Source organism: Crocuta crocuta, unplaced genomic scaffold (genome assembly GCF_008692635.1).
Source record: "Crocuta crocuta isolate KB4526 unplaced genomic scaffold, BGI_CrCroc_1.0 scaffold44, whole genome shotgun sequence".
NCBI classification, from domain to species: Eukaryota; Metazoa; Chordata; class Mammalia; order Carnivora; family Hyaenidae; genus Crocuta; species Crocuta crocuta.
The window spans coordinates 4,556,848-4,574,352 of NW_027530179.1; the positions used below are offsets into that span (position 1 = coordinate 4,556,848).

Below are 17,505 nucleotides of genomic sequence, written 5' to 3' on the forward strand. Positions count from 1 at the left end.
GCGGAGCCAGAGCCCTGAGGGGGAGGGGAGGTACTGGCACCCTGGACAGAGCCTGGGTCTGGTTCCCCCCCTCCTTTCTCTCAGCCTACACTATCCAAGGCAGTAGCCACTAGCCACGTGTGGCTCTTGAGCCATCAGATTTTGAAGGCTTAGTATGAAAAAATGTACATAAAATATCTCATTTTAATTTTCATATTGGTTACATATTCAGTGGTAATATTTTGGACATACTGGGTTAAGCATATAATTAAATTTCACCCATTTCTCTTTACTCAAACTCATGACCGTGAGATCGTGACCTGCGCCGAAATCAAGGGTCGGATGCTTAACCCACTGAGCCACCCAGGTGCTGCTCTTTACTTTTTTAATGAGGATGCTAGAAAATGTTAAACAGTATACATGACTTCACTTTTGACCTGCGTTGTATTTCTATTTGCCAGTGTTGTTCTCAGCCCCACCCCCCTGGTAAGGCGGTTGCTTTTCTGTAAAAACAAAAAGAAACCACAGGAGCTGTTTTGAACTAAATGGTTTTTTATTACACCTTGGTGTTTTGGCAATACACACCCCCGCCCCTCACCCTCAGAGGGGCAGTACAATGTAGGGTGAAGAGTATGAACTTGAAGGGCACCTGGCTGGCTCAGTTGGTACAGCATGCACCTCTTGATCTCGGAGTTATGTATTTGAGCCCCACATTGGGTGTAGAGGTTACTTAAATAAAATCTTAAGGAAAAAAAAAAAGAGAATATGGGATCACCTGAGTGGCTCAGCCAGTTGAGCGTCTGACTTTGGCTCAGGTCATGAACTCATGGTTTGTAAGTTCAAGCCCCACATCAGGCTCGCTGCTATCTTATCGGTGCAGAGCCCACTCCAGATCCTCTGTCCCCCTCTCTCTGCCCCTCCCCTGCTTGCACTCCCTCAAAAATAAATTTAAAAAAAAATTTAAGTATGAACTTGATAGACTGAATATAAATCCATCCTTGTTATTTATAAGCTGTGTGACATGGGGCAAGTCAATTAACCCCTCTTTGTTTCAGGCTCACATCGGAAAAAATGGGAAAAATATGAGTGCCTATCGCAAAAAGCCTTTTGTGAGGAGTAAATGAGTTAATGTGGATAAAGAACTGTTTTTTAAAAAGTGTCCAACATATATCAATTGCTTATAATTGCTGTGTAGGTATTATTATCCATGTGCCACAGTATACCATGCCTCTTTGGATGCATTTTTTTAAAAATTAAAAAAATTTTTTTTATTTAGTTTTGAGAGAGAGAGAAAGAGAGAGACAGAGCATAGTGGGGGAAGGGCGGGGGGGGGGGGGGGAGCGGGGACACAGAATCTGAAGCAGGCTCCAGGCTCTGAGCTGTCAGCACAGAGCCCGATGTGGGGCTCGAACTCACGAATGGTGAGATCATAACCTGAGCCGAAGTCGGGCGCTTAACTGACTGAGCCACCCAGGCGCCCCTGGATGCATTATTTTATTCACTTCTCCCACTCCTTATTGGTAACTGTTACCCTCCCTTCACAGAGGAGGCACATGAAACTATAAGAGATTCAGTAACTTGCCCAGAGCCACACAGCGAGTCAGCGGGATTTGTACCTGCTTCTGCTCTACCCCAGAGATGGACCCTTAAGAACCACTCTGTGCTGCCCCTCTTGCGAAACGCAAACTGAGACCCTCCAAGAGTTAACATCTCTGCTCCTTCCCTCCCTCCAGGTTCCCATGGGCATCAAGGACCTGCCAGTCTGAGAGACTCCCCATCATAAGGCCGTCACCGAGGGGCCATCTGCCCCCACACTGCCAGTGCCCAGCATGCAGGAACCTGTAGACACACCGACCTTGTCGGCCCTCAGCCAATCCTCCATCTCCACCCAGGGCAAGTCCTCTAGTGTAGCTCAAACCTCGAGCGTAGTCCCCCAGCCCTTAAGGCCCTCGATCGTCCCACCCCCTAGCAAGCCCAAGGGCTGGAATTCTGGAGCCAGTGCCAATCGCATGCGCAGGATCATCGCTGAGGATCCTGAGTGGTCGCTGGCCATCGTGCCCCTCCTCACTGAGCTCTGCATTCAGCAAATTGTCAAGAACTTCCAGAGTGAGTCTGGCCCAGCCTTGGGTGGGAGGGAAGGGCCATGAGTGGGGCAGCGTGGGTGCAGACTTCCTGGAGGCGAGGCCCCAGCAGCTGAGTCCTAGGGCGGTCCCTGCCCTCCCACACCATGTCCTCAGCCCCACTCAACACTGCCCTTCCTCCTTGAGGCCAAATGGCTTCTCCCATGGTCTCCACTTTCAGGCCTCACCAGATTCCCCCTACACTGTGCCCTGCATGTCCAGTTCCTCACCATTCCCACATTTCCCATTCTCCTTACCTTTCCCACTCTCTCCAGCAAAATCCAGCCCAAACCATATTTACTGAACTCCTCCTCCAGAAAGTCCTCTGGGGTTGACTATCCTTCACTCTCTCAGAGCCTTCCACAGCATGTACAGGTTCTTAGTTTGTTCTGTACTAAATGTTCATCCTTTTCAAAGATGAATCACCAGCCTCTCCTACTGGATGCTGAGCCCTCTCAGGATAGGACCACCTGTCGCCACCTGACCTACAATATATTCGCTTTACTTATTTATTGTCTGCCTCCTCTCCACTAGGAGGGAGTGGCTTCCTCTCTTTTGTTCACTCTTGTAGCCTCAGCACTTAGAACAGTGTCTGGTGGGGGCGCCTGGGTGGCTTAGTCGGCTAAGCGTCCGACTTTCGCTCAGGTCATGATCTCGCGGTTCGTGGGTTCGAGCCCCGCGTCGGGCTCTGTGCTGTCAGCTCAGAGCCTGGAGCCTGTTTCAGAGTCTGTGTCTCCCTCTCTCTCTGACCCTCCCCTGCTCACGCTGTCTCTCTCTCTCTCTCTCTCTGTCCTAGAAATAAATAAAAATTAAAAAAAAAAAAAAAGAACAGTGTCTGGTGCACAGCACATGCTCAAAAATTTTTTGCTCTGAAATGAATGACCCAAATCACTTGGGAGTCTCTGAACTCAGGATTATCTCTTCCATCAGACTAAGTGATAATTGAGGGCCAGTCCCGAGATGCTTGCTCAGGCTAGGGGCTCCCTGAAACCAGATACTAAGACGTCCAGCTTCAGGGAACACCCCAAAGTCAAGGGCTGTGTCTCCTCCCTCAGACTGAGCATCCCTAAGAGTACAGGCTGTCTCCCTTCTCAGACTGGGGCTCCCCGAGGGCCGGGGAGGGTCTTCCATTTCTTCAGCGTCCCCAGGCAGGCCCGGCCCAGGGCACCGTGCTGTTGTGTCCCCAACACTGTGACTTCTGCTTTCCTTCCTGTTCCCAAAGACAACCCTATCCTGAAGCAGCTGCTTCCAGAGCACAAGCAGAAGGTCCTCGACCTTTTGTCTCCCGACCTGCCGCTGGCCGTGACCGCCAACCTGATCCACGACGAGAGCTACTGGCGCCGCTGCTGCACGCAGCGCTGGCCCGTGTGCCACGTGGCCAACCATGTCGGCAGCTGGAAGCGCATGTTCTTCGAGCGGCACCTGGAGAACCTGCTGAAGCACTTCATCCCAAACACCACGGACCCCGCGGTGGTCCTGGACCTCCTGCCGCTCTGCAGGGACTACGTGCGCAGGCTTCGCGTGGATCAGTTCCTTCCGCCTGTGAAGCTCCCGACGCCGCCCCGGGGCGGGGATCCGACCGACTCCGGCAGCGAGACAGAGATGGAGGAGCCGGCCACTGACCACTACCAGCTGGGAGAGCTGGTGGCTGGCCTGAGCCATCTGGAGGAGCTGGACCTGGTGTACGGGGTCAAGGACTGCGGCATGAACTTCGAGTGGAACCTCTTCCTCTTCACCTATGGCGACTGCCACTCCCTGGCGGCCACCATCAAGGCTTGCCACACGCTCAAGGTACCTCTTCGCCTTTCCCCACCTCCCATCCATTCACTGCGCCTCTTGGATTCCCTCTCCCTTCCCCCTCTTCCTCCTCCTCCTCTGTCTCCATCTTCCCCCTCCCATTTCCTTCTCATTCGCTGACCAAGTGTCCTGTTTTGCACCCTGCACCAAGCTGGGTTCTGCGGATGCGGAGATGAACGTGGCACGGTCCTCCCAGCTCACTAGCCGTTTATTCATCCAAGGAACATCTGCTCCCCAGGCCCTGTCCTAGGTGCTGAAGATTCAACAATGGGCAAAATCATGCATTTGTGCCCTCTGGAGCTGAGAGTCTGGTGGGATAAAAGGCTCTAATCAGCAATCATCCAAATGTAAAATTACAACTAGGATAGGATCGCTAGATTTAGCAAATAAAAATACAGGACACCCAGTTAAATCTGAAATTCAAATACACAACGAAAAATTTTTTCGTAGAGTATGCCCCAAATATTCTGGTCTGCCAAAAAGTCAGAGAAAGAGGGAAAGGGGGACATGGCCTTGAGTCACAGAGCCAAGGGAGGGGTGTGTGTCAAGAAGAGGGGCAGGCAGCAATGGGGGTGGGGGGACAGGGATGACGCTGAGGACCGGATTTAGCAAACTCGGAGGTCATAGAGCTGGAACTGTCAGGAACAGGGGCCAGATCAGAGTGGTTTACGGAGAGAGTGGGAAGTGAGGAAACCGGATGGCTGTGATCAGCTTTTTCAAGAACTTGGCTGTGAAGGGAGGCAAAGGGGAAATCGGTAATAGATGAAAGGTTTGAGTTTTCTTAAAAAGAAACTTGCTTGTATTTAAAGCCAATGTAGGAGCACCTGGGTGGTTCAGTGGGTTAAGTGTCCGACTCTTGGTTTCAGCTAAGGTCATGATCTCACTGTGAGATCGAGCCCACATCGGGCTCCTCACTGAGCATAGAGCCTACTGGAGATATTCTCTCTCTCTCTCTCTCTCCACACACATGCACTCGTTCTCTTAAAAGAATTAATTAATTAATTAAATCCAATGTAAAGCTTCATCCAATAGCAAGAAAGCAGCTGAGAAAGCCGCAGGTTCATTGGCCAAGGAAGTTTCCTGAGAAGGCAAGATGAGTGGAATTGAAGACTGAGTGGGACGGTTGGCTCTGAGCAGAGGAGAGAGTGGAGGTGGTGGGTAGCAGGGGGTTTGTGTTTGGTATTAGGAAAACAATGGGTTCTCCCTTTCAATGGCTGGGGAGGTAGGAGGAGACGTACCTGCTGAAAGGAGGCTGCAGAGTGGCCCCCTGAAGTGTGAGAAGGCTGGAGAAGGTTGACGTCATTATTATAGAGTATGAGAGAGTACGTTGTCCCGAGAAACAGGGCTGAATTGGCACACAGCATTGAGGGGCTACTGATGGCTCCAGTGATATGGGTCCTGTCATGTGACATTTCCCATCATGTCAGTTGCTTGGGCACAGGTACACAGACACTAGAGAGTGGGGTTGATCCATGGTTGGTTGGAGCTTTGCCAGATAGGTACAATGAAGTGACATGAGGGACAAGAGGCTCTCTAAGCTGGCTAAGAGGGATGTAGAGAAAGCAGAGGACTGAAGGCTGGGGAGACCATGGAGAGGCCTCAAGGAAGAGGGAGGCATGGAAGGGCAGGTGAGAAGGGAAGGGTTAGGGCCCCCACGCCCAATATTCCCTGTGCTAGTCCGACCCCTTTCTTTCATCTTGTCTTTCCATTCTTCCATTTCCTGTCTCTTATCCTCCTTCCAAGAATTCCCCTTCTTGCCATGGTGGATGTTAGCCAGCTGAAGAGGGCACAGTGAGGGGCTGGGGCATCGAACAAACCTGGATTCAAACCTGCCTCTGGGGCTAGATCACTGTGTGGTTCTGAGCAAATAATGTAACCACTCTAAGCTTTCCTTTTCTATCCGTAAAGTGGAAAGAACTCACGCTACCTGACTGGGATGCTGAGGGTTAGAAGTAATGGTTATGATACGCTCTACCAGCAGGCCCAGCACATAGTAAGTTTCCGATAAATGGTAGGCTTTCCTTCTACTGCCTGCCACCAGTTTGGCATTGCTCTGCCACGTGGGGGAGGCCTGCCTTGCCCAAGGGCCAGTCAGGTGGCCAACACCAGGTGGGCAGAAAGTCAGGCCTCCCTGTGGCCCCTTCCTCTACCTGCAGAAGGTAGGTAGGCAGGCAGACAGATTATCCCTAACTGCCGGCTACTGCATGCCCTCTACCTGCCCACAGGTCTTCAGGCTGACCCGAAGCAAGGTGGATGACGACAAATCACGGATCCTAATTCACAGCCTCCTGGATCACCCAGCCCTTGAGGAGCTGGACCTGTCACACAACCTCATTGGGGACCGGGGCGCGCGTGCCGCGGCCAAGCTGCTGAGCCACAGCCGTTTGCGAGTGCTCAACCTGGCCAACAACCAGGTGCGCGCGCCTGGTGCCCAGTCACTGGCTCACGCCCTAGCACACAACACCAACCTCATTTCCCTCAACCTGCGCCTCAACTGCATTGAGGATGAGGGCGGCCAGGCGCTTGCGCATGCCTTGCACACCAATAGGTGCCTCACAACACTGCACCTCGGTGGCAATGAGCTGTCTGAGCCCACCGCCACACTCCTCTCCCAGGTGCTCGCCATTAACACCACGCTCACCAGCATCAACCTGTCCTGCAATCACATCGGGCTGGTAAGCTGCACCTTCCTGGGCAGGCAGGGCCAAGGAGGGGCCCTGGGGCCTTGGGGGCTGGGTGTGGCATCCAACTGCCTTGGGATGCTTACAGGAAAACTGCTAAGACCACAGACTTCCCTTGGTTCTAATCCCAGCTCTGCCATTCGTTTTGGTTTCATTACTCAACCTTTTTGAGCCTCCATGTCCTCATCTGTGAAACTGGGATAAAAATTGCATCTATTAAGTGTTGCTGCTGGGAAGATTAAATGAGTTAACCTTGTAATGCAGTTAACATTGCAAGCACTGGCTAGGACATCAGAATCGCTAGCTGTTACTATTACTCAGGGGTATAGCCTATGCTAGGCATTGCTATCCTTCAGCTTCCTCTTTTTTTTTTTTTAAATATTTTTATTTATTTTTAGGAGAGAGAGAGAGAGAGACAGCGTGAGCAGGGGAGGGCCAGAGAGAGAGGGAGATACAGACTCTGAAATAGGCTCCAGGCTCTGAGCTGGCAGTCAGCACAGAGCCCGAGGCGGGGCTCGAACCCAGGAACCGCAAGATCATGACCTAAGCGAAAGTCAGACGCTTAACCGACTAAGCCACCCAGGCGCCCCAGGGTTCCTCTTTTTAAATTTTTAACGTTTATTTATTTTTGAGAGACAGAGCACGAGTGGGGGAGGGGCAGAGAGAGAGGGAGAGACAGAATCCGAAGTGGGCTCCAGGCTCTGAGCTGTCAGCACAGAGCCCGACACGGGGCTCGAACGCACCACCTGTTGAGATCATGACCTGAGCCAAAGTCGGACGCTTAACCTACTGAGCCACCAGGCGCCCCTAAAGATTTTATTTTTAAGTAATCTCTACACCCAACATGGGGCTCAAACTCACAACCCTGAGATCAAGAGTAGTATGCTATACTCACTGAGCCAGTCAGGCTCTCCTAGTAGAAAGTGTATTGTTTGTTTGTTTGTTTGTTTAATATGTATTTATTTTTGGGAGAGCACAAGTGGGGAGGGGCAGAGAGAGGGGGACAGAGGATTCAAATCGGGCTCTGTGCTGACAGGCTTGACAGCAGCGAGCCAGATGTGGGGTGGAACTCACCAACCGTAAGATCACGACCCAAGCCGAAGTCAGCCGTTCAATCACTGAGCCACCCGGGAGTCCATAGAATGTTTATTCTCAACCCCACTTTACAATGGAAAATTGAGCCTCAGGAGGGTTAGTGAGTTGCCCAAGAGCACCCGTCATTGGAAAGTGGCAGCGCTGTGATTCCAACCCAGAATTAATTGAAAACCTGAGTCCTTCATCATAGATGACGTCTCCCATTTTCTTGACCAAGTTTCAGAATAAGGGATGCAATTTACATGAATGCATGGTGAACACATACGTCAACCTGTTTTCATTTAAATGTGCTTTTACTGCTTGTGATACATGTTGATATTTTCCTTTATATTCTATTCTACTTCATTTTCTTTTTTTCTTTGTTTAATCTTTACGTTTGAGAGAGAGAGAGAGAGAGAGAGAGAGCGAGTTGAGGAGAACAGAGAGAGAGGGAGACACAGAATCCAAAGCAGGCTCCAGGCTCCCAGCTGTCAGCACAGAACCTGACAGGGGGCTCGAACTCACAAACCGTGAGATCATGCCCTGAGCTGAAGTCGGACACTTAACCTACCAAGCCCCTATTCTAGTTCAGTTTCTAAAAACACATCTGTAACCCATTAAATTGACTTTGCAACACACTATTATGTGTTGTGCTCTTCACAGTCAGAAGAGCAGCAATTCTGCTTCCCACATAAAAGTGTCTCACACCAGGCCTGGCCTGTGAGGACCAGTGAGAAGGACCCTCCACGTACTCCAGAGAGGACCCTGCACCCTCTACCAAACCTCACCAGAAAACAGTCTTGTTCACACATACACACTGTCTCCAGATGGGGTGCTTTTGGCTACAAGTAACAGAAAGTTGAACCAGGAAATGGCTTTAACAAGAGGAACAGTGGGGGCGCCTGGGTGGCTTAGTTAAGTGTCCAGCTCTTGGTTTCGGCTCAGGACATGATCTCATGGTTTGTGAGTTCGAGCCCCGCATCAGACTCTGCACTGACAGCATGGAGCCTACTTGGGATTCTCTCTCTCCCTCTCTCTGCAACTCCTCGGCTTGCTCGCTCGCTCTCTCTCAAAATAAATAAGAGGAATATTGATTATGTCCCATAATCAGAAGCCCCCGGGTAGCGGCTTCTGGAGTCCCTGGCTCAGTGCCATTGTCTGCTCTGCCCATCCAGCCACATAGCCACGTCCTGTCAGGTCACGCTTCTGTCACGGTCCCAAGATGGCTGCTGCACCTCACAAAGGGTCATGCTCAGAGGCAAAAAAAAGGGAGAGCACCTCTCTCTCTTGTTCTTTTTTCAGAGTGAGAGGAACCTTCCAGAAGGCACTCCCTCCAAACCTCCTCCTCAAATGTCATCAGCCAGATCTATCTCACATATACCCATGGCTGAACCAGAGGAATGGAAGTACCATCATTGCCACAGGGCCATGTTTTTCAAGCCATTAAGCTTGAGAAACCAATTTCCTAAGTCTTGGGCACCATTTTTTCTTATGGAAGAGAATGGAACAGGGTAGGATAACCTAGAACAGAATATATTAGCACGGTGCACAAATAGGTTAACCATTGTTTTGTGAAACTCTTACCCCAGTCACAGCTTTATATAGTGTGTGTATGTGTGTATACACACATGTGCGTGTGCGATCCTGGGTAGCGATATAAAATGACCCTTTCCCTTGTACTCCTCTCTCAGGATGGCGGGAAGCAGCTCCTGGAAGGCATGTCAGACAACAGTACCCTCCTGGAGTTTGACTTGCGCCTGTCAGATGTGGCCCAGGAGAGCGAGTACCTCATTGGCCAGGCTCTCTGTGCCAACCGGGAAGCAGCCCGCCAGCGGACCTCGAATCCCAGCCACTTCATGTCACCAGTCTCTGCCAAGGATTCTGAGAACCCTGCAGGATAAGATGGGGGCCGGGGCCAGGGCGGTGACTGGACCTGGGTCACTGCCTCAGCCCCATCCCTCATTTCATGCCTCTGTCATGCCTGCTGTAGAGAGAGTGTCACACTGGTCTAGAGGGAGGAGAAAGGTGGAGACCACAGCTATCCTTAGGGTGAGTGAGCCAGGGTCGTTTGGATAAAGATGTGAGGAAGGGGAGGGGTCTGGGATAGGGGGAGAGAAGGGGTATGAAGTGGGACCCATCCCCTGTATCCAGGAAGAGGATATTACCAGATGCTCTGAAATGACCAACTTCTTCCAGGATTAGGAAAGGCAGAGAGGACTCTGAAGGCCAGCCCAGATTCTCCCCGGAAGCCACCCATCTCCCTGACCCCTCTCCCGACCATTTTCCTGAACAGATCTTTGACTTCTTGACCTTCAGACACATGCAAGTGTGCACACGCGCGGACACACACACACAGTCTCTCTCCTCTGGCTACCACAGTAGAGCTTTGCCTGGCTCTTCCACCCTCACCCCTGCAGATGCTACCTCCCAATTACCTGACCCTGTGAAAGCGATCCCATTCTACAGGCCATGCCATCCCCTAACACTACCCCACACACACCCAGGAAGGGGGAAACAGAGGTGACAGGAGGGGCTCAGACTCACTGCCTCCCCCAGCTAGCTTCTGCTAGGACGGGGAGAGGGCGGGGGAGGTGCCACACTGGGGAAGGAAGTCAGTGAGTCATCCGCAACTTTATTATCCACCAGTTTGATTTGTACAATCTTTGCGCTTGGAAATCCACGACAGAAAGGCCACAGTGTGATGCACCCGGTTGACAGAGACCTGTCTTCTCCCCAGCCAGGCCCAGCCCACCCCACCCCGCAAGCCCTTGTCCCCCGCACGTATGGAGCCTTCCAGGTGCCCTCCTCGAGTCCCCAGCACTCCCGGGCTGCCCACAGGAGTCACGTCAACCCACAGGGCCACAAGAGGGCCTGAGAGAGTCAGGCTGAGCCCCCATCTCCCATCTTCCTCCCGCTGAGGGGCCCAGAGACTCCAGACCCGTGATCTTTCCAAAGGCTGAGCCACGGGCCGCAGCCACAGCCCAGGGGTGCCTGCCTTCCAGGGACGCCTTCCAACAAGCAGGCGCCAAGCAGAGCACCATAGGGGGCTGGGGAGTGACTCCACTTGTGTGCCTGTCTGGGCAACCTAGAGTCTGTCTGTGCCTGACACCCTCTGACAGTTCTGGAGTGCAAACGTGTAGATGTGAGGGTGTGTGTGAGTGTGAGTGTGAGTGTGTGTGTACATAGCCACAGCTGCTAGCAGAGGTTCTAATTAGAGAAACAAGAACATTCAGTGTAAAGTTTAATTTTAGAGATTAATTAATTTTCTGGTTTTCGTTTTTCCTGGCAATCAATAAAGCTACCAAGAAAATAGACCAAAGAATTGGTTTCTCTCTAAGTCTGTGCGTGTGTGGAAGGTGAGGCTGTCTGCGTAAGAAAGACCTCGGCAGAAATGGTCAATACAGGCAAAATTAATAACAGCGGCCCCCCCTTCCCTCCCTCCTAGCTCGGGCTCTGTCTCAGGAACAGGCCTGAGGGGGAAGGTGATGAGTTCCTTCCTCCTTGGAGCCGAGAAGTGGCCAGGCTGCCCAAGGGTATGACATCCAGGTGCCAAGAACTGGGGCCCGTGGCCACAGCTCACACCACCTGTACCTCATAGATGTCTGTTCAGAGGAAAGAGGGGTGCCCCAACCTCCAGGCCCCCAAGGAGCACAGACTCAGGGTCCAGGTAGGTTCGATGCTGGCAGGCAGGGGGCCACTGCTGCCCAGGGAAACCTAGTGGGCAACTGTCCCCTCATGCCCGAGCCTCCCCTTCTCCTGCCTCCTCTGCCTTCCCACTCAGCCATCTCTACAGGAAAGGAAAGCCCAACCCCAGTGGGCGGCGGGCCGTGGTGTCCCCCACAATCTGTACCTCCCAAGTCCCCCAAGGGAAGGGGGAAGGGGGAGCCAGAGGAGATGTTGCATAGGTGGAGGCCATGTCCTTGGCAGGTGTAGGCCGGGCGAGGCTGGAAGAAGATGGGAGAGGCTGAAGGAGGGGGCGGAGGGGCTCTAATGGCTCAGGCAAAGTGAGGAGCATCAGGGGTGAGCGATGGTGGCAGCCCAAAGGTTATCCTCTCCAGTCTGAAATGTGACCTCAATCCCTGGGCACTACGTCTGCTGGGAAAACTTTAGCCAGGAGAGTCGGGAGGGCAGGGGGCTGTACACAGACATGCACACTGAAGCACATCAGGGCAGGAGTGGTGGCGGAAAGAAGGCGGTGTCGGAGCTTTAGGGGACCAAGACGTGGGGCCAGCGCCCTTGGGTGGTGGTAAGATGCCCCTCTGGGCCCCAATGCAGGGCTTCAGCTCATGGGATGGGAGAGGACAGAGGGGTTGGGTGAGATTTAGAGAAATCCTGCCTCTGACCCTGCCACTGGATTTGACTTCATTTCTCCAGCCGAGGCCTGTGAGGACATCCTCAGCCCTGCAGGGGTAATGTGTGGGGGTGACCACCCTTTGCCCCCCCCAAGTCTGGGGAAGGCAAGGGTTGCCCCAGATACCCCTGTCGTCTCCCTCCACTGCTCTCTCCTCTTTGAATCCCACCTGCTGCGAGAGTTCCCCTTTGTCACCCAAGTCTGTCTCCCACTTGTCCCACTCACTGACGTTGGCCAGCTTTAATGACCGCGCCTGGGGGTATCCCCCGCCCCCCACACTGAAGGGAGAGCCCTCTCAGAACCCAGGTGAGGAGGCTGCTTCCAGGAGGCTGCAGAATTTAGAGAAAGGACNCAGCGAGATAAACAGCAGCGAAGGGAGGGGCAGAAAGGAAACCCCAGTGGTTGGGGCCAGCGCCAGAAAAGGACAGCATCATTTGCACGGTTTGGGGATGACGCATCGGGGCTGACATCTGGCCCCGGCCTCAGACCCACTGAATTCATTAGCTGGTCGGAAGCCAGCCCGGCTTGCTGTGCACCAAACCACCGCGCCCGCAGTGGAGAGAGGCCCCGGTGCGGCCAGGCGGCGATGGAAGGAAAGCCCCAAGTTGCCTTCCCCACGCCTCTGGACCTCCCCAGGGGCACAGCGAGGGCCTCGCCCTTGAGACGCGCCCCACGCGGCGCCACAGAACAGTCTCCGCTTAACAGTCGGAAGATCCGTTGAAAGGCTGGACGGGAAACCTCGAGTGTGCGTGTAGGGCAGACAGGCGTCTCTCGAGGACACGGGCGGGCTTCTCCGGAGCCCCCCTGATCCCCTCCCACCCATCGGTCTCTTTATGTACAGGGAAGGCAGGGGTCCCGACCCCATGGGGTCTGTCCCGCGCACCGTCGGCCCCTGCTCCCCGCGCCGTGCCCCGCAAAGCCTCAGTCACCATCATGACCCACCCCTGCACGCCCCCCCCCGCGGCACGCAGGCAGCTCAGTCGTGCGCTAGGCGGGAGGGAGGGCGGCGGGCTGCCAGGGGCCGGGGGTCACAGTGAGGTCTCCACGCAGGAGCCGTGGCGGTGCAGCGGCCGGTGGCTGTGGCCCAGACACCCCTCCTGCCGGTGCACGATGAGAACCGGGAAGTAGAGGGCGTCGTGGTAGGGCGGCGGCGGCCCGGCCTCCTCCTCGTCGTCGCCCTCGTCGTCCCCCATGCTGGCCTGGCTCGACAGCCGCGTCTGCTCGGTGGGGCAGCTCGCCTCGTTGACGCTCCCGCTCCGGCTGCGCCACAGGCAGCTGCGCCGGGAGCCGGGCAGGCNCCCAGCCCTGCCAGGTCCATGAGCACGGCCTCCGAGTAGCTGGGCACCAGCTGCTGGTTGGAGCGGATGTGCCACTCGAGCTCCGTGCTGTCCACCGTGTTGACCCGCGGCAGGCGGTGCGTGAGCGGGGGCAGCAGCTCGTCGCTGGGGCTCAGGCCGCCGCCCGCGCTGCTCGCGGAGCCGGGACCCTCCAGGCCGAAGAGCTTCTCCACGTGGTAGTGCGCGTAGGCCGTGCGGTACTCGGCCAGCACGCGCAGCGGCCACGACAGCGTGAGCAGCGCCGCGGCCCAGAAGGCGGACGAGCAGGCGTACCACGGCGGCCGGGCCGGGTCCGGGAAGGCCACCATGAACTCGCGGAAGTCCACGTTCTTGAGGTGCATGCCCTCGCGCGCCTCCATGTAGTCGTCCAGGCCCTCGTTCTCGGCGAAGAAGCGCGCGCGCTGGCACAGGTACGCGTTCTCGGCCTCCACGCTGGCGAAGCTGAAGCACTTGGTAAAGCGCAGGCGCGTGGCCGGCGCGCCCTCCAGCCCCACCAGCGCCTTGGACACGTCGCGGACGCCGCAGCGCGCGTAGTCGAACTCGGCCTCCGCCACGTGCGTGTTGACGCGCTCATGGTAGACCTGCGGCGCCGGGGAGGGCGGCGGGAGTCGCCTCTGTCGGCTCCCCCTCGTCCGCCCCATCGCCGCTCTTGCTGCCTGCCCGGACCCTAAGCCTGCCCTGCTTTAGAGCCCGCTTGGAGCCGGGTTAGGATCTTAACATCTGCTTTCTAGAGCAACGCAGGCCCTCAACGTAATCGACTAGAGAGGAGGACGAGGCCAGAACTCAGACCTGCGGGTGTATTCTAATTTGAATTAAGCTCTGCTTCGTCAGGGGGTCAGGCGCTGGCCTCGAACTGGCCCTCGGGCTTGCCTGATCTTTTTGCCGTCCCCGTGTCCCACGCTGCCCCCTCGTGGCCACAGATAACCTGCCCTTCCTTTTTACAGGTGTGCTCCCTCATGGGCAGGGAAGCGCCCTGTCCGAGGGCTTTGTCTCTGGTCTCCCTGTCCCCACCTTAGCTATCACCCAGCCCCCTTCCCGAGTCTCACAGGATCCAGGCTTCTGTTTACCCATCCCAAAACTGAGACGGGGGTCACCCTCATCTGAGAAGGTCTCTTTCTCCAGGTCTGGAGTAATGCCTCACCCGGGAAGGTCCAGTAAGTGCTAACTGCCCCCCACTCCACCTCTCCATGAGGCCTCCCAGCCCTGCCTCCACCATTTTGCCAGCAGACTCCCACCTCTGGGAGCCTTGGGCTTGGCAAAGGGCCCTTGGTTTGAATCTCGCACTACCAGTAAGGAGCTGCACATCTTGGGCAAGTCCTTGAGCTTAGGATTCCTTACCTGTGAAAAAGGCCCTGGTAGCAGCCCCCTCACTAAGCAGGTGAGAGGATGCCGTGGGATAGTGCATGTGAAGCCATCTCCAACCATTAAGCACTAACCAGTATAGACCCTGGAGCCAGCCTGCCTGGGTTCAAATCGCAGCTCCTACTGTTTGACTTTGGCAAGGTCCTAACCTCTCCAAGCCTCACTTCACTCATCTGTGAAACGCGGATAGTAATTACCTACCTCACAGGGTTGTTACGAAGCTTAAATAAATCATCTGGTGTTTGTAATGTAGGTAGGCCAGAGCCTTGCTGCTAGTGTTTGCTGTTACTATTACGGTGGTTCTTGCCCTCCGGGTGCAGTGTCCAGGAGAGCTCACTGCGGCCTGTGCTCCTCCCCCTGGGGACAGTCAGGGTCCCAGCACCCCCCTCCCATCGGGACTGGCCTGTGCTCCCCTCCAGCCCCTCACCTGGGTGGTGGTGTAGGCGTCTCCATTGCGGTATCGGGTGACCTGGCGGGTGCGGCGGACATAGTGGTAGCTGATGGCCTTCCACCAGATACAGGGCGTGGCCTGCTGCATGCGGCCCACGCGCTCCCGCACGCTGCTCACATCAACACGGTGCTGCAGCTCATGGCGGGCTTGGCAATGCCAGCACTCCACCAGGTAGACGGCGTACAGCATGAGCAGGAAGGCCAGGGGGATGTAGACATAGCCGTTGGAGCAGGGGCTGTCGTGGTACATGAGGCTGTTGCCCTGGTAGGCGCTGCTGAAGGTGAGGCGGGTCACCGTGGTTACGTGGCACCAGGCCACGGCCCCCAGACAGCCGTACATGAGCAGCGAGAGCAGCAGGCACTTCCAGTGGGACTCACGGCAGAGGGACTTGGTGAAAGAGGGCTGGATGGGACGCTGCTGCTCAGATGGGCAGGGGAAGGTCCAAGATGAACAGGCAGTGAGACAGTGGCAGGACCCGGCACAGAGACGGATGGCAAGGTGGAAGCCAGCGTCAGGGATGACAGGCAGGCAGGGACGTGGCGGGAAGAGGTGAGACCGGGATGGGAGCCGAGGACCAAAGATAGAAGCAGAAACGACCCAGAATGAGCCATGGGGACAGGAAACGAGAATAGAATGCCAATACAGGGAAGTGCAGAGAAAGGGAGAGACACCCCAAAAGGCAGAGAGGGATCAGAGCCAGACACGGAGGGAGGAGGCCCAGGTGGCAGCGAAGACACAGATGGGTAGGATGGCACCCAGAGAAACACAGTCCAAAGACAGACACAAAGATGGCAATGAAACAGGAGAAGGCGTGGATGGGGAAGACAAGGGAGGACAGATAGGCATCAGGAAAGGCAGGTCCCCAGCCAGGACTCCTTCCAGGTGCTCCAGGGAAGTGGGGAGGGACCCACTGACATCACTTTCCCACCTAACAGGTGAGGCCCTCACTTCTTCCAGATTCTTTGAGTCCTAGGTTCTGACGGAGCCAGTCCTCTTCGACCCATCCACCTTCCTGTTCCTCACAATCAGTCTCCTCCCTCCTCGGGGAGGGGGCAGGAACCCCTAAGTTCTGACTCTTCCCCCACGCTCTCTTCCCTGGGCCCCCTGTGCATCTCCTTCCCGGACCCTGACATGCTTTTCCTGTTCTAAGATGGGAGGGAGAGGACTGGCATCTCTGAGTAGAAGGCAGTCCAGGAGGAGACGTCCAGAAGGGCAGAGGCAAGTGGCTGGGGAAAGGGGGTGTGGGAGTGGGTGGGAGCAGGTCAGGGAGGAAGACGTTTGCAGCCCAGCCATGTGTCAAAAGGAAATGTTTCTTGGAGCTTGCTCTGCCCCATGGTTGCCCTGCTGACTTGTTTACATGTCTACACTGGGTGCTCCTCAGGGCAGGGTCTCAGTCTCTACACCCTGGGTGCCTACCTGGGTGCGAGCACGCAGCAGCCACTTAAGAGATGAGAATGGAGTTAGGTTTCTGGTAGTGGGCTGTGCTTTCCAACTCCTCCTCCCTGCTGTCTAGCTTTAGGAACCCACCCCCCCCCAAAAAAAAAAACCCACACACACCCTCCTACTAGATCCTGATTTCCTCCAATTCCCCAGGCCTAACCTGGAGGCTAGCCATGGGGAGGGAGAAGAGGGTGGAAAGGAAGGGCACAGTAACAGGCAGCAGGCCCTGGGCCTGGTGTGAAATGAGAGGAAAGATCTGGAAGTGCAGATAGGTAGGTGGGCTAGGAAATAGCACACAGCGTATACAAACAAGATTAGGGTACATGTACCTTTCTGGGAGCCTCGTCCTTGGGGGCGTGTGCCTATGTGCACCTTTGTGTGCGCCCCTGAGTGTGCACTTGTCCCTCTGAGAGCATATCTGAAAGGGTCTCTACCTGCAAGTCCGCCCCTGCCCAGGTGCTTCTGCCCAAGTGCAGTGTGTATATGCGTGTGCACGAGTGTGCATGGCAGGTGGGGGGGAGGGGAGCAGTGCTACCGGTGCCGTCCTCAGTCTCTTTGTCTCCGGGTTCAGAGGACTGAAGAGTAGGGCTCCAACTAGGGATACGCTTATTTCCACCACTCCACCACTCGGAAGGATTCCTGGACTCAGGGCCGCCCCCCACCCAGGAGTGAGGGAACTGCCTGGGCACTGGGAGAGAGGTGCCCTCACACACTCCCAGTGACCCCGGGGGGAATCGCCTCTGTACACATTTGACCTTCTTAGGACCACAGCTCATGTACCACCACCGTTTCCCCATGGTACTCTTCTGCCTCTGTAGCCGCTGCAAGTCGCCCTTCCTGGCGTTCCAGATTGCATCCCCTTGCGGAACAGGACCCACCCCATTCCGCCCGGGGTCCGCGAGGCTCCGCCCCT

General features: G+C 55.3%; 2 protein-coding genes across 6 annotated transcripts in view; one reads left to right on the forward strand and one right to left on the reverse strand.

Moving 5' to 3' along the window:
• The window catches only part of DRC5 (dynein regulatory complex subunit 5), an 18,997-nt gene extending 8,024 nt beyond the window's left edge, over positions 1 to 10,973 (forward strand). For 2 of the 5 annotated variants that reach the window (XM_077764867.1, XM_077764868.1), the window contains exons 2-6: positions 1,713 to 2,085; positions 3,322 to 3,890; positions 6,122 to 6,571; positions 9,343 to 9,700; positions 9,848 to 10,973. In XM_077764867.1, coding sequence (XP_077620993.1) covers positions 1,809 to 2,085; positions 3,322 to 3,890; positions 6,122 to 6,571; positions 9,343 to 9,552 — 1,506 coding nt within the window. In that variant the 5' untranslated portion in view covers positions 1,713 to 1,808 and the 3' untranslated portion in view covers positions 9,553 to 9,700; positions 9,848 to 10,973. The remainder of the gene's footprint in view (positions 1 to 1,712; positions 2,086 to 3,321; positions 3,891 to 6,121; positions 6,572 to 9,342; positions 9,701 to 9,847) is intronic. The other 3 variants (XM_077764870.1, XM_077764869.1, XM_077764871.1) reach the window with 3 other exon arrangements.
• A 1,997-nt stretch (positions 10,974 to 12,970) lies between these two features.
• On the reverse strand, positions 12,971 to 15,836 carry TMEM151B (transmembrane protein 151B; the record flags this gene model as incomplete). The annotated part of the gene is made up of 3 exons (XM_077764814.1): positions 12,971 to 13,271; positions 13,307 to 13,920; positions 15,129 to 15,836. Coding segments are annotated over 3 exons (1,563 nt in total), but the record flags the coding sequence as incomplete, so codon positions are not given.
• Between the last annotated feature and the right edge of the window lie 1,669 nt (positions 15,837 to 17,505).